General features: G+C 40.6%; 1 protein-coding gene across 1 annotated transcript in view; it reads right to left on the bottom strand.

Annotated features, from left to right (window-relative positions):
• Positions 1 to 15901, bottom strand: part of unc13c (unc-13 homolog C (C. elegans)) — a 279919-nt gene that overhangs the window by 20091 nt on the left and 243927 nt on the right. Inside the window, exon 29 of the mRNA XM_081373262.1 lies at positions 7177 to 7324. Coding sequence (XP_081229388.1) covers positions 7177 to 7324 — 148 coding nt within the window. The remainder of the gene's footprint in view (positions 1 to 7176; positions 7325 to 15901) is intronic.

The following is a 15901-nucleotide window of genomic DNA, read 5'->3' as shown; positions in this document are numbered from 1 at the left end:
GAAACACAAGCAGAAAACAATTGTGTAAATCATTCATGAAACCATTCTTATGCACACTTGTCTAGTTCAATTCAATGCAACAATTTATGTAAAAATGGTTAAGCTCCAAAAATGTCCCAGAAAAGATTCTAAAAATAATCAATGAGTTCACAACTCATGTGTTATGGGTTGTGTTGCAAGTCTTCTGAAGCCTAATTGCTTTTTCCTATTTATTTATTTTTTTGTCGAAAAAGACTAAACTTGAAGTTATAATTCAGAGTTAAAATGTCTATAGCATTTTTTGTGAATCAAACCTGTGATATTATTTTTCTGAGTAACATGAATGAGATTTGAGATCATGAGAAAAGATTTTCAGAGAGTAACTGATTAAAAAACACAAGTACACAGTCAAACAATACAACTTCACACAGCTAAAGTTCATAGTAATAAAGTACTTGCATGTGGTGCAGGTAACTTACTGTAATTCAATGTTGCCACTGAAATGTTCAGATTATTTTAGAAATGTAATGGTTGTTCTGGGGAAACAAAAGAACAAAGATGATTATTCACAACATAATATTTATTGACCAGTAAATGGCTTTAAAATGGTATTTGAGAGAATGAGGGCACCTGTAGTAAGTAAAGTTAACGTTAGGCTAAACAAAAACAGAGCAAACTATAACCTGTTTTTGTTATTCATAACAAACGCCAAGAATCAGAGAATTTTCTAAATTAGTTAGGCTATATCAGCAATTTGAAGACACAGTTGTACAAAATATGTTGAATTGAATAACTAAATCAATCTAAGACAATAAGTCAATCATTTCCATTTGTTCATTAGATCAACGTAGTTAGCATCGCGGCTAAAACCTTCATACCAGATACTGTGTGTGCAATAAACGAGTGGTAAACACTGTAAAAACGTAGTAATGTATAATAAATTTAGTTTATATATGTGTGTGTTTAAATATATAGTGAGTAGACTCTGTATTTATATTTATTTGGCGAGTTTACAAACCTTGTAATGGAGAGCCGAATAAACGGCGGAAGCTTTGATGAGAGGAGCCGTTACTTTCTGATGACGATCAGCTGAGCTTTGTTGCGCGCGAGCAGCGCGAGCATCACTGAAGCGACGACAGCAGAGGAATAGCAGCAGTTTCGTGACAGAATAATACTTTTCTCCTCCTGCTTCTTCTTCTTCATAATATTATTATTATTTAGTGTTGTTGTTTAAGGTTTAAATGACTTTATAAAATAGGCCTATACTAAATATATGTAAGCTACCCAAGTGAAAAAGACTATAGTTACTGTTAAATGTATTAAAAATGCATTAAAGTATATTTGTATTGTAGGTCTACTAAAAACACACTCAAGTACATTTTTAATACATTTAATAGTACATCTTTTTCACCTGGGTATGTATACTGAATCAAACTTGCCTATAATAATAATAATAATAATAATAAAAATGCATTAAAGTAGGCTATATTTGTATTGTAGGTCTACTAAAAACACACTCAAGTACATTTTTAATACATTTAATAGTACGTCTTTTTCACCTGGGTATGTATACTGAATCAAACTTAAGTAGCCTATAATAATAATAATAATAGGATAATAATAATAATAATAGAATAATAATCTAATTCGGGCCTCACTGAACCATTGGGGTCCTCCAGATGCTGGCTTTAATATAAGAGATCTTCCAGGAACCACTTAAATGTTAAAAGATCTTCCAATAACCCTTTTATCACATTTAAGTTCCTCTATTTTCCCCCAAAGCACTTCGAGGTCTCATGGTAATGAAAAGGTGACTCCAGAACCTCTGAAGTAAATACAAAGTGCTTAAAGGATCCCATAAGTTCCAGCAAGAACCTCAAAGATTGTCAATGCTCCTCCAGTAACCCTACTATAGGAGAAAGAGCTCTGAGGCACCAAAATTACATTTTGAAGTTCCTTGAGTATCCAACAGGATACTTGAGGCTCCTTTAGTTTTTACAGTGTACATTTTAAATTAAAACTTAAAATTGACAAAAACAGCAGACTCATACCCTTGCCTTTCTTTTGCATAATTTAAATCTTTATACAATAAATCTTGCATGTCACTAATAACTTGTTTTTCCACCTCCACGAATGAGACGAGTGTTGTTCATTATGTTGTCTTATTGAAGTAAATGGTATTTTCCCTTGATTTACCCCGGTCTTAACGTCTCAGCATTCCGATTGTCTTTGTACGCATATACACTCTTTAACAGACGCACGTTTAAACACAATTTAAACAACGTCAGCCTATTATTCAATGGATTACTTTTACTTATATTAAGTTGCTCAAGCAAGTGGGCAAATATTTAACCTTCTATATTAAATCGCAAACATTTTAAATTAAAACTTAAAATTGACAAAAACAGCCGACTCTCATGCCTTTTCTTTTTCATTTAAATTTGAATACAATAAATCTTGCATATCACAAAGAACTTGTTTTTCCACCTCCACGAATGAGACAAGTGTTGTTCATTATGTCACCTTGTTGAGGTAAATTGTAGCTTTCCTTGCTTTACCCCGGTCTTAAAGTGAAAAAAAAAAAAGTATTTAAATACATTTATGTTGAGATTACTACATTTTATTTAATTAATCGCATTTATGGTGAAATTGCTACATTTTTAGGTCAATCTGTGTTCATTTTGACCACGAAACATGCTGTCACTTTAATTCAGCGCGTGCAGCACAGCAAAAATAGACTCGGTGCGGAAACGATCGCTGCACTGCTGTATACGCACCGCAACTGGAACGGATCGCCGGACTGCATCCGTGTGCAGTGTGAAAGCTCTAACTTGTTAACATGGGTACGGAAAAAAATACGCACCGCATACGCACTGCAAACGGAGTATGTGTGAAACGGGCGTCAGACAGTGACTGTGAGTGAAATGCAAGACGGCGGTATGAAGTTCAAAGTTCACCCGCAGAGCGCGAGTCTGTCTCCGGCACGAGGACCAGCGCAGATTCGGTGGATATTGGATAACAGAGTGGTTGATTACACTTGAATTTGGCTACCTGAATGTTTAAATATTTCATTTTTACTTGTTAAATAAGTTTAAATGCAGGCAATATTGTATACATGAAAAAACAGTCTAAAATGTGCTGTATTGCTGTACTCATTGAAAATAAAGGCCAATGTAATGTATAATGGTGGTTGTCTGGAGTACTATTTTTACAAAGGTTTAGAGCAAATAAAAAAGTTAATATTACTCATTAATAAAAACAGTTAATATTACTCATAAATATTGTTTTTTTAATGTTTAAATGTTAAATTATTTCTACTCAATTTTATTTGTTAATGTACCAGATGCAGTTACTCAGATTTACTTAATTTTTTTACTTGCATTTACTCAATTCATACAGTATATTTCATTGATTTCACAGCTTTAAAATTTACTCAATTTTTTTGAGTGTAAAAATGTTTCACCAATAAAATTGAGTAAATAATAGTTAAACTTTTTACAGTGAAGTAAACACATCCTCACCTCAACACACACACACACACACACACACACACACACACACACACACACACACACACAAAACTGTGTATGGGCGTTTCTTCAACTAGGGGCACTTTTAGGCTTGTGAAGTTGAATAAAAAAAACTTGTTCAAAAGTCACGTAACACAGTCTCATAAGTTTAAATAATTTGTCTAGTTTTAAGGTCTGTAAGAGGACAAACTTAGATTACAAGAGAAATTGTTAATATTTTACATTTTTTCCGACCTGCAATGAACAAATGTCATTTCCACCACATCTCTATATACAGCTGTTATTTAAAAACAGAATAACTTATGTCACTCAAGAATTGTCTAAGATCATTTTTGTAACTAGTTATATCAGTTTTTCCACAATGTACAATAATTATATATTTGTCAATGAGATAAATTAACTGCCCTAAGGACCAAATGGTGAACTGTACACCTGTCACACTCTGAAATTCAATATTGGTTTGGGCAAGAGCTTATTAGAAAATAAATAACTTGAATTTTTATATTAAGTAGAGCATGATCTCATAAATTGTGGACACATTTTTAATGTGTGATGAGAACTTTTTAAATGTTTTTCAAAAATGTGTGTGGTGATGGAAATGACAGGGTGGTGGTGGAAATGACAATGAATTAACGTGAATGTAGATAAACATTAATATTTAGAGAAATATTTATTTGAAAAACTCTTAAACTCATCACACTCAGTAAATTCAATTCCCAAAGTCAATCTACTCTTGCAATCCATATCAATTGTACTTTGTAATCATAAATGTCATTTCCACCACATGCTGTCATTTCCACCACAGAGGGCAGTGTGGTGGAAATGACATTTCTGTAGTTTTTTGTGAAAAAATGGAAGATAGCTTCACTAATCAGCTTTGAATTAATACTCAGCATTTCATGCATGCAAAATACTTGTATTTAACTTAAAAAAAAAATACTTTTTAAAAACACCCTTGAAGGTACAGAATGTTTCCACTACATGCTGTCATTTCCACCACAGAGGGCAGTGTGGTGGAAATGACTGTGGTGGAAATGACATTTCTGTAGTTTTTTTGTGAAAAAATGGAAGATAGCTTCACTGATTAGCTTTGAATTAATACTTAGCATTTCATGTATGCAAAATACTCTTATTTAACTTAAAATTTTTAACTTTTTAAAAACACCCATGAAGGTACAGCATGTTTGGAAATGACGTAGAATAAATATATTAACTGATCAAGCAATATTTATCTTGATTTTTCTTATTTTGTTCTTGATGAAAATTTAAAATTACCTCCATGTCCAACATGTGCTCTAATGTCTCTGAACATTTCCATAGAAACCACCTAAACAATCTTTCACACAAACTTTTTAAAGGGACATTACAGTGTTGTGGTGGAAGTTACACCAATACTGTGCGACAGCTATATTTTGTATAAAAAGTAATATTGATGGTGGTCTCACATTAAATACTATAATGTATTTTAATTATTTTACTAGTGCTTAATTTAGGTATATTAATAGTTACCAGATAAGTCATACTTTTAAAGGGGTCATACAGTATAATGCCATTTTTGTACAAGCTAATATGATTCTTTAGGGTCTAAATTAAAAGTTTGTAATATACTTTAATTAAAAATTCTCATTAGTATTGTAAGAAAACACTAATTTTACCTGGTCAAAAACAGCTCTGTTTTCAGCACGCCGTTTAAGTGCATGTGTCTTTAAATGATAAAGAGCTTTGCTCACCCCACCCCTCTGTTCTGTGCGTACACCATTTGTAACACAATAACACAATAACCATAACGCGTCGTTCATTATAAACGTGGGATTATGAATTATTTTGAGAACGTTGTACATAGAAAACATGCCGTAATGTACCTGAGTGTAAAAATAGCCGCATTCATCGTGAAGCGTGGAGCACTTCACCTTTTTTCAGGAGCAGCTTCTTAGCAAATAATCAGCTTTTTACTGATCCTCGTTTGTAAAGCAGTCTGGTGTGTGAAATGATTTGCGCAAACATGAAAGCATTGATGTTGATCGTGGGGAATATTCCCTTCGAAAACAAACTCAGCCACTGCGTCTTCAGCGGTTCGGATTTAGGAACATCAATATGGCTGCTGTGTTCATTATTACACCCAAGAACAGAACACAACAATCGCTTGTGACGTCACAAAATCGAACAGCTTGATTTGAGATGGGAGGAAACATATAAGAAGATTAAAAAAAAAAAACACTGGATGGATTTTTATCATTTTATGATGGTTGTGTGCAGGCACTGCCAACACACATTTCAGTACAATCAACTTGTAAAAGTGCATGTACCATTATATGACCCCGTTAAACTGTATTTTCATTGTTGAAGTTAAAAAGTCTGGGTGTGCGATAAAGGATAAAACAGTGATTTTGACACCAATAAGAAGGTTGAAAAGTATGAAAAAATCATAATAGAAAGGTAGTAAAAAGTTTTTAAGGAGGTTTTATTGTTAGTTTGAAAAAGAAAGAGGATTTTGTCCAAAATTATATGTATTTTTAAAAATATGACCAAAGTACATAAAAGTGCCCATAGTCTAAGAATCACCCGTATATGCAGTCTTTGCCTCAGGAGCTCAGAAATAAAGAGAGACAGGAACTGAAACTGTGTTCATACTCTTTACTGAACACAGCACAATATTTACTGTATGCTATTAAAAATGTTTGAAGCAGTATGCACCAATTAATGTTCCCAACAGTAGTGTGGTTGTCAAATGACCACATTTAGTTGTATGTTTTTCTCAACTCAAGTGAAATTCATTTACTATCTTGGAAAATAATTAGTTTGCCAAAGCCCTAATTGAAATAAGGCCTAATCCTGGCTTAATCTAACCCTGTCTGTGAAACCAGGCCTTACTGTCTGTTGGCAGATCAATAAAATAATGATTTAAGAAGAAGTAAATATAGGAGAAGCACTGCTTCTAGTTAATTTTTCACAGTGGAAATAGAAAGTCACATCAAGCAAGTTGTATTGTGGGATACAGTGGCTCTGTTCCAAAATCTAGTGAGCTGCTTTGCTGTTTACTGTCTACATAAGCAACTGCCTTTCAAACAGTGTTGTTCCTGTTAACTAAAACTAATAAAATGGCTTTTTTATTGAAATCAAACTGAAATAAAACTAATATTAGAATAAAAACTTAAACATAAAACGTAAAAATGGGAAATGGTGCTGTACCAACTAAAATAAGTTTAAGTACTAAAATTAGTAAAAGTGAAATAAAAATAAAGCTAAATAGAAATAAAAATTCAAAAACTATTAAAAATGACAAAAGCACATTACAAAATAAAAAATAAATTAAATGAAAATATAAAAATAAAAGCTAATTCAATATTGATAAATATCAATACATTCTATAATAATATATAAATAATACTAAAATAACGCTGCCTCTAAAGCAGCATGCTGATTGAAATGGAACCTTAGTTTCTACATTCTTCAACTTTCTACCTAAAAGTAGTGCTTGATCTACACTTGAAGCATGTAAGCTATGCAATGCCATACTATAATAAACATAAAAATGCACAGCACACACAAATAACTGTTTCACTGCATGGAAACCCATCTCTCTCTTTCTCTCTCACACTATCACTCCCTCCAGTCCTGACAGAGAGATATATGATGAGGTCTGCCAGGAGCACAAACATGGTCTTACCTTGAGAGGTTTGGGTGCATATATATTTCTTGATCAAGGCATCTGTGGGTTGAGTGTAAAGGCTGAGGGCGTATTTCAAGGACTTGAGATCGGGGCTCTTTTCCAGGAAGGTTTTCTTCAGACCGTTTCCACCCGCATGGAAATATTGCTGAACGAAGAAACAAAAGCACTGGTTACTAAAAGTTACTCAAACATGCTGCTTGTAGCTACGGATCACCCATTCATTGTGACTGAGCAAAATAATCATATGAAAGAAAAGTTTTTAGCAGTCACTGTAGGAAGTAATTCGGGGATATTCGCAACAAGGTTACTCCTACTTAGCAGCACATTTAGATGTCATAGAATTAATAATAGTCAATTTTCTTTTATCTCAATATCACAAATTAGTAAAAATGGGGCACAGCTGGAAGAAAACGAAACTAGAGGTATTTTGCATTACGTGGAAGGACAGTGATACTGCAAACAGAAAGGCATTAAAGGGTCATGAAATCCAAAAACATATTTTTTGAGATGTTAACAGATATGTACAGGTTGCACATCAATAAAAAGTAATAATTTTATATTTTTTTCTGAGCTATTTTATTCTTCCGGTTTAAAAAGCAAAGTTGAACCAACGTCATGAAAAGCAGTCCAACTTGCAGCAGCTAGAGTTCTTACTAGAACCAGGAAGTATGTCAACACTGCATTGGCTCTCTATTAAATATTGTAATGTATACATTTAAAAATCTTATTACTTTTAAAGCCCTAAATGGTTTAGATCTTTAGCACTTGAGCGAGCTCTTAACGATATATAGTCCTTCACGTCTATTGGGGTCTCAAAATATCAAAATCGGTCCTTTTTCTTTTTAGCGCCCAAACCCTGGAACAGTCTTCCTGGCATTGTTTGGGGGGCAGGTTTAGGTTAAAACACATCTCTTTAACCTAGCATACACACAACACACTATCACATTTTTATAAATTCAAATCCGTTAAAGGATTTCTGCATAAAGTAGGTCAACTGGAACCAGGAACACTTCTCACAACATCCGATATACTCAAGAATAATGGCATCTACACTAATATTAGTCTGTCTGAACCAGACAAGTCCTCTGCACAGATCCCAATGGCCAGCTTTGTCTCCATACAGTGTGATGAATCCAATCCTTAAGCAGAAGGAACTGGATGAAATATTACCAAATGATACCAATCCACACAATCTGTTTTCTGACTTGTGATGCAGCCTGGAATGAAACCAAACAATGTCCGTTTGTTGGCCAAAGGAGAACTGGCCCCCGGACTGAGCCTGGTTTCTCCCAAGGTTTTTTTCTCCATTTTGTTACCTGATGGAGCTTAGGCTCCATGCCACTGTCGCATCTAGCTTGCTTAGTTGGGGACAATTAATATGCAACAATATTATTGCTCTGACTGAACTGACACTATCGGATGAGAACTGAACTCAGCTGGATGATAACATCACTGTTTTCTGCAGAGCTGCTTTATAGTAGAATTGAAATAATATAATAATTGATGATCTTTATAATGGTACTGAATCAACACAGAACTGACTTCAGCTGAACAATGACATTTTTTTCTTTTTCTTTTTAAAGCTACTTTACAGCCAAATTTAACGGTTCACATCATTGAATCTGTCAGGGTTGGCCCTGGCAGCCTTGTCTGTGTTGTCTTTGTTTCATGTTTCTATGTTTGTCTTGTGTTTGAGCACATGGCACTGTCTTTGTTTATGTTGGCCATGTGCTCCTCATGTCCCGCCTCCTTGTTTCCTGTTACCACGCCCCCTTGTTTTTACTAATTGTGCTCACCTGATCCTCATGTGCTCTGGTCCCTTTATATTGTGCATCATTCGCTCATGTTTTTGCTGTTTTGTGTGTGTACTTTGTGCACTTGAAGTTATCGTAACACTTGCTCTATTTTTTTTTTATTTTTTTTTATTACCTTATCTCCAGTATCAGAGTATCCTTGATGCTATGTTGTTTTTCTCTTGTCCTATCTTGCTTAGCTTTTGCTCTTTTATTTACAATTTTGAATGAATTTTATGATACTACAGTATGCAATATTTATACAATTTTATGAGCTATTTTTTCCATTAGAACCAATATATATAATATATATATATATATATATATATATATATATATATATATATATATATATATATATATATATATATATATATGGAGGTGTCAACAATAATCGATTCGGCGATGCATCACAATGCGGGGCATGCACGATTCAGCATCGATGCGGCAAAGTGCCATAATCGATTATGTCACTGTTTATTTTCTGGCCTTGAGTTGGACAAAGTTGTTAAGTTTCAATTACTTCCGGGACTTTCAAACATCAAAAAATAATGTGGCATTTGCAGAGGAGGACAGCTGCTCTATCCTAGCGTCAGGACGGATACAGATCCGACAGATCCTCCGCTGGACGGCACGCTAACACAGCGCTCCCCTCTAAAGCCTGCCGCACCACCTCAGTTCTACACGGCTGCGCTTACACCGCCGCTGGGCAGGCTGCAGCTGCATTGCACACAATGGCCACGCTACAAGTTTTCCAAGCCAACCTTCTCTGCAAACTTGACGAGGAAGGACTGGAAGCTGTAAGCATTTCAGATTTGAGAAGCGCTACAGACCTCGCTCTTCGTGCTACTAAATCTGCTGCACAGGCCATAGGGCGGATCATGGCCTCTCTCACCGTTGCTGAGAGACACCTGTGGTTAACGCTTTCTGAGATGCCGGACTCGGAGCGCGCTGCGTTCCTCGACGCTCCCATCTCCTCTGCTGGGCTCTTTGGATCGTCCGTCAAAGATTTCGCGGACAGATTCGCTGAGGTGCAGAAAACATCACAGGCCATGAAGCATTTCCTGCCGAAGCGCGCTAGCTCTGCAACAGGTCGCTCTAAACAGCCGTCTGCTCGAAGCTCACAGCTGCAACCACCGCCCGCCGCCGCCTCGCAGCGGCAACAGGCCCGAAGCTCGAGACCGCACTCTCGCTCTACTGGCCGCCGTCCTCTGCGTGGACCCCGGCCAAAGATTGAAATCAAGCCCGAGGCCTCAAAGTCGTCCTAGCCCTTCTAGGAAAAGACAGTGTTCAAGTCCCGCCGCGGCCAGACTTCCACCAAAACTACCAGCTCACTCAGTTCCAGAAAATGTGACTGTTCCAGCTTATTTAGCAGTAAACAAGTCGGTAACACAGCCCGCTTGCCTGCTTACAAACGCCGTTTTTACGGTGAGCCAGATGTATCCCTCAAAGAGTGTACTTCCTGGTGTTCCGGCCACGGCCGATGGTGTTATGAGTGTAGAAAAAATGCCCACTATCACGTTCTCATTCCTACACACAAACACAGCTTGTCTCACAGAGCTCGCGCTCATAAAATCGACTCAGGTCGATTGCGCATTAAATGTAGTGAATGTGCCCACAACTCAGTGCCCACAAACACTGCACACTGCATGTCTTCCGGTTTCTGTAAAAACGAAACCAAAACACATACGGTCACAGACCAAAAGTGTATTCAGTGCTTCACATGTGCCCACTGTGTCGCGCCCACATGCACTCACAGACATGTCAAACCCCGAGGGGTTTTTCCCGCTCGCTTTCTCTCAGCTACCCGCTATAACAGAGTTAAGCGCGGGCAGGCTGCCCGCTGTCATCAGCGCGCCCCCCGCCTCGACTGCCGCAAGCACGGCACCTATGTCACAGCACATAAGAGCTCTTCAGCCGCCACAATGTCACGGCCAGAGCGCGGATTTCATTCAACCCCTAGCTATTCATGCGGATGCATGGGCACAGCTTCCCGGGGTGTCAGAATGGGTGCTGAACATTATAAAAAGAGGCTATTCGCTACAGTTTGCTCGACGCCCTCGCCGTTGCGAGGCGCGAATTGAAACTACGGTAGAAAAGGAAGTAGCACATCTACTTCGAGCCGAAATAGCGAAACTATTGAGCAAAGGGGCCATAGAACCCTTATCTCAAGCTCAGAGCGAAGGGGGCATGTACAGCAGATATTTTCTGGTACCGAAAAAAGACGGGGGTCTCAGACCTATTCTAGATCTAAGACGGCTGAACAGAGCGCTTTCAAAGCGCCCTTTCAGAATGATCACTACCAGGCAAATCCTCTCGCAAATTCGCCAGGGGGACTGGTTTGCGTCGATAGATCTGAAAGACGCGTATTTCCAAATACAAATAGCGTCACGTCACAGGCGATTTTTGAGATTCGCCTTCGAGGGCCAGACATATCAGTATACAGTCCTACCGTTCGGCCTGTCTTTAGCACCCCGTACGTTCACGAAGTGCATGGACGCGGCCCTCGCTCCCCTGAAAATTCGGGGGATGCGAGTTTTGAACTACTTGGACGATTGGCTAGTTCTGGCTCAGTCTCGTACAGAGCTCATAGAACACACGACCATTTTACTCGAGCACCTCGAGAATTTAGGTCTCAAAGTCAATTGGGCGAAGAGTTCGCTGTCTCCCAGTCAGAAAATATCTTTTCTGGGCACAGTTCTGGACTCGCTGTCTATGACAGCTCAGCTATCGCCACAACGCAGACTGGCCGTTCAGCGCATGGCGGAAAACTTCCGCTGCGGCGCTGTGGTCCCGCTCAAACAGTTTAAAAGGATGCTGGGCCTCATGGCCGCAGCATCGCCAGTGCTTCAGCTGGGCCTCCTTCGGATGCGCCCACTACAGTTCTGGCTACAAGCGCGTGTGCCGCGCTGAGCGTGGACATCCGGTCGTATTCGCCTCAAGGTCGATCAGAAATGCGTTTCAGTTCTGAAACCTTGGACGGCGACCGACTGGTACCAGTCAGGAGTAAGCCTGGGGACTTCCTCGAGTGTGAAGGTGGTGTCTACGGACGCCTCCACCTCGGGATGGGGAGCGCTGCTCGAGGGCAGACCGTTCTTTGGCCTATGGTCAGATTGGGAAAAGCTACTACACATAAACTGCCTGGAAATGATGGCAGTCGACAAAGCGCTCAGGCGCTTCTATCCCCAGATAGCAGGACACCACGTTCTAGTCCGTTCGGACAACATGGCGGTGGTAGCCTTTATAAATCACCAGGGAGGTGTCAGATCCCGAACCCTTCACAGGCTGACGGAACACCTCCTGGTCTGGGCCCAGCACAATTTACTCTCGCTAAAAGCAGCCCATGTGCCCGGCCACTTGAATTTGGGACCAGACAGACTGTCCAGGAACAATGTTCCAGCAGGAGAATGGTCTCTACATCCACAGACAGTTCAACTGCTGTGGAAGAAGTTCGGCAGAGCGGAAGTAGACCTGTTTGCGTCTCAGGAAAACGCTCACTGCCCGATATACTTCTCCAAGAGCAGGAACGCGCTGGCTCACGTATGGCCCCGCTGCCCGCTCTATGCTTTTCCCCCCATCACGCTCATACCTCAGGTAATAGAGCGGATCAGGGAAACTGGATGCTCAGTGCTACTAGTAGCTCCGTTCTGGAAAAAACAGGTTTGGTTCCCAGTTCTGATGCAGCTAGCGAGCTCTGCCCCATGGCCAATACCTTTGAGGAGAGACCTCCTCACCCAAGCCAAGGGCTCGATCTGGCATTCTTGCCCGGAGCTTTGGGCCCTACACGTGTGGGCCATCAATGGGTACCCGCTCACCTCCCTACGGGAGTGCTAAACACGATTACGCAGGCTAGAGCTCCCTCTACGAGACGGCTCTATTCCTCGAAGTGGTCTGTGTTTTCTAGCTGGTGCACAGCCCGTGGCACGTCGCCCCAGGACTGTGGGGTGACGGACGTTCTTTCCTTCCTACAAGAGCTTCTGGAAAAGGGTAGAACCCCTTCCACGCTCAAGGTTTATGTGGCAGCTATAGCGGCGTTTGCTAAACCAACGCTAGGCCAGCCACTTGGGAAGAACGATCTGGTCATTCGCTTCCTAAGGGGAGCGAAGAGGTTAAATCCTCCCAGACCCCCTTCAGTTCCCATATGGGACCTTTCCATGGTCTTGGAGGCCATGAAAGGTGCCCCATTTGAGCCAATCCAATCTGTGGATATCAAACACTTGTCCTTCAAAACAGCGTTTCGTTTGGCTCTCGCTTCAGTAAAGCGTGTGGGGGACTTGCAAGCGCTTTCAGTGAGTGCGACATGTCTGGAGTTCGGGCCGAATGACTCTATAGTCAGGCTCAAACCGAGACACGGGTATGTTCCTAAATCCCTTAACACACCGTTCAGGGCCCAGGGGCCTCATTTATAAAACTTTGCGTAGGATTTGCGTCAGAAGTGGCGTACGGATGAAACATAGGACGTGCGTACGCACAGAAATATTCGGATTTATAAAACCGTGCGCACGCACATCCTACGCAGTTTTCCCTTAATAAATCACAATCAATTCTAAATATAGCGCAGCTTTTGCGGCTTTATGTCACGCCCATAGTTGCCCATAAATAGTCCGTGAAACGCCCAAAAGTTAATATTAATCGACGATGAATATTAACTTTTGGGCGTTTCACGGACTATTTATGGGCAACTATGGGCGTGATCGATTGAGAAATCATGGCAAACACAGAGAGGAAAACCAAGAAACGTAACTTCACTCAATGTGAAGTAGAAATTATCGTTGGCGAGGTGGAAAAGAGAAGTAAAATGTTGTTTGGAGGGCACAGTGTGGGCATTACTAATGCCAAAAAGGCACTTGAGTGGCAAAAGGTTGCAGACGCCGATAATGCTGCAGCCTCACAACCTCGGACCGTGGCCGAAATAAAAAAGAAATGATCGGACATCAAAGTCGTCGGACAAAAAATAAAAAGAGTCTAGCGCTCCATCGCCAGAGTGTGTCTGCCACGGGTGGAGGAAAAGGGATACGGGAGCATTTTATTACCATCCATTTGATTGCGTCTGACAAGCTACGAGGATGAAATGCATAACATGCCAATATTATTGCAGAACATATTTCACTTTTCTTTTTGCAAATATGTGTTAATTTGCATTTCTGCTGTAATTTTCGTTTGATTTTGTTTGTTTTAGACTGCAAATCGATCAAACGGGTGTTCGTGGCTGTTAATTGTAGCCTAAGACTTGCTTTGTGAAGTCTTCGTGTTATGAGAGGCAGTATTGACATTTCTTTTACACAACGGTCTACAGTTTCACACACTTTCACGTGTTTCTTCCATCTGCCAACGGTGTCGCCATTTCTCATTTCACCCGTTTTTGTGCGTACGCCTGGGTCAGAGTATGCGAGAAGGACCGCACATTTTCCCGTCAAGTTTGCTTTTTATAAATACCAATTATTACGTAGAGAGCTGCGTACGCCTTCTTTTGTGCGTACGCAACGTTTATAAATGAAGCCCCAGGTCATTTCCCTGTCGGCCTTACCGGTCCCTGACGAGGAGAAGGACGCCAGTTTGCTCTGCCCGGTCAGGGCATTAAGAGCCTATGTGTCTCGCTCGTCTGTTTTCAGACAGACAGAGCAGCTATTTGTTTCGTTCTACGGGCGCTCTAAAGGGCTAGCTGTAACGAAACAGAGCCTATCCAGGTGGATAGTTGATGCCATAGCGCTGGCTTACACCTCTAAGGGCCTGCAATGTCCGTTAGGTGTCAGAGCGCACTCCACAAGAGGCATGGCCTCATCGTGGGCTTGGTCTACTGGGATTTCTTTACATGATATCTGTATGGCGGCAGGCTGGGCCTCCCCGTCTACATTTATCAGGTTTTATAACCTGGAAGTTCCCGCCTTGCAAGCTAAGCTGCTTTCGGTCTAATAAGCCAGTACTATCTGCCCCGATATCGGCTCAGAATACTGGGAACTGCTCGAGCAATGCTCGCCGTTCGATCATGCAGCCCTGTGGGCAATTGTAAGACCCATAATCTTCATCAGATCAGGCCGAAATTCGCCATGACTGTGTGGAACACTATTATCTTAAAGCACCCTGGTGGGTTGCTACTTATTCGGGAATGATGCTTTTAGCCCCTCTTCCTGGACTCTCTGTGAGTCCCTGATGATCATGTACCATATGGACTCCGGGCACGTGCCCTTGGGACTTTGGTATTGGATCTCAGCACGCACGGCGTTTTACATTGTGTTCCCCAAGCGTAAGCTTACGCAGTACGAGAGAACCTCTCGTAAGAGAACGTACTCGGTTACTAACGTAATCTCGGTTCTCTCTAGAGAGGGAACGAGTACTGCGTACCCTTGCCGTGCCTGCAGTTCGCTCTGGTTCGCTCCGGCGATGAAAAACCAGTGAACCAGCCTCTCGACGCTATATTTATAGCCCTAGGCCACGCCTATTTCGGCGGGACGTGATGCAATGGGCGCGAAGCACCCCCATTGGTCAAGGCTTCACGAGAGGGCCTTCTCGATAGGCTGCTGCAGTTGCCGCAGGGCAGCCAATAGGCGCGCAAGCTGCCTCACCTATGCCTGCATGCTGCTGCAACGCGTTTTGCATTATATAAAAATGAAGGATAATTTTTGGCTTCAGTATCTCGCGGAAAGAGACTTTCCCCCAAGCGTAAGCTTACGCAGTACTCGTTCCCTCTCTAGAGAGAACCGAGGTTACGTTAGTAACCGAGTACGTTAGTTTAAAAAAACACTTATGTTCACTGCTGGAAAAAGTTGGCTGTTATTATTGCTCTATTTAATTTCAAATGGGAAAAAGTTGGCTGTTATTATTGCTCTATTTAATTTCAAATGGTTCTAAAGCAGAGAGAAGAGAAACATTTCTCATTCAAAGCACTGAAAGCAGTGATTTATGTTTTCTTTTTCAGTTTTCAGTTTTGA

The sequence above is a fragment of the Scardinius erythrophthalmus genome (assembly GCF_964197995.2).
Source record: "Scardinius erythrophthalmus genome assembly, chromosome: 8".
Lineage (NCBI taxonomy): Eukaryota > Metazoa > Chordata > Actinopteri > Cypriniformes > Leuciscidae > Scardinius > Scardinius erythrophthalmus.
The sequence above is the reverse complement of the archived record's forward strand: the minus strand, read 5'-3'. Positions and strand labels throughout refer to the sequence as shown.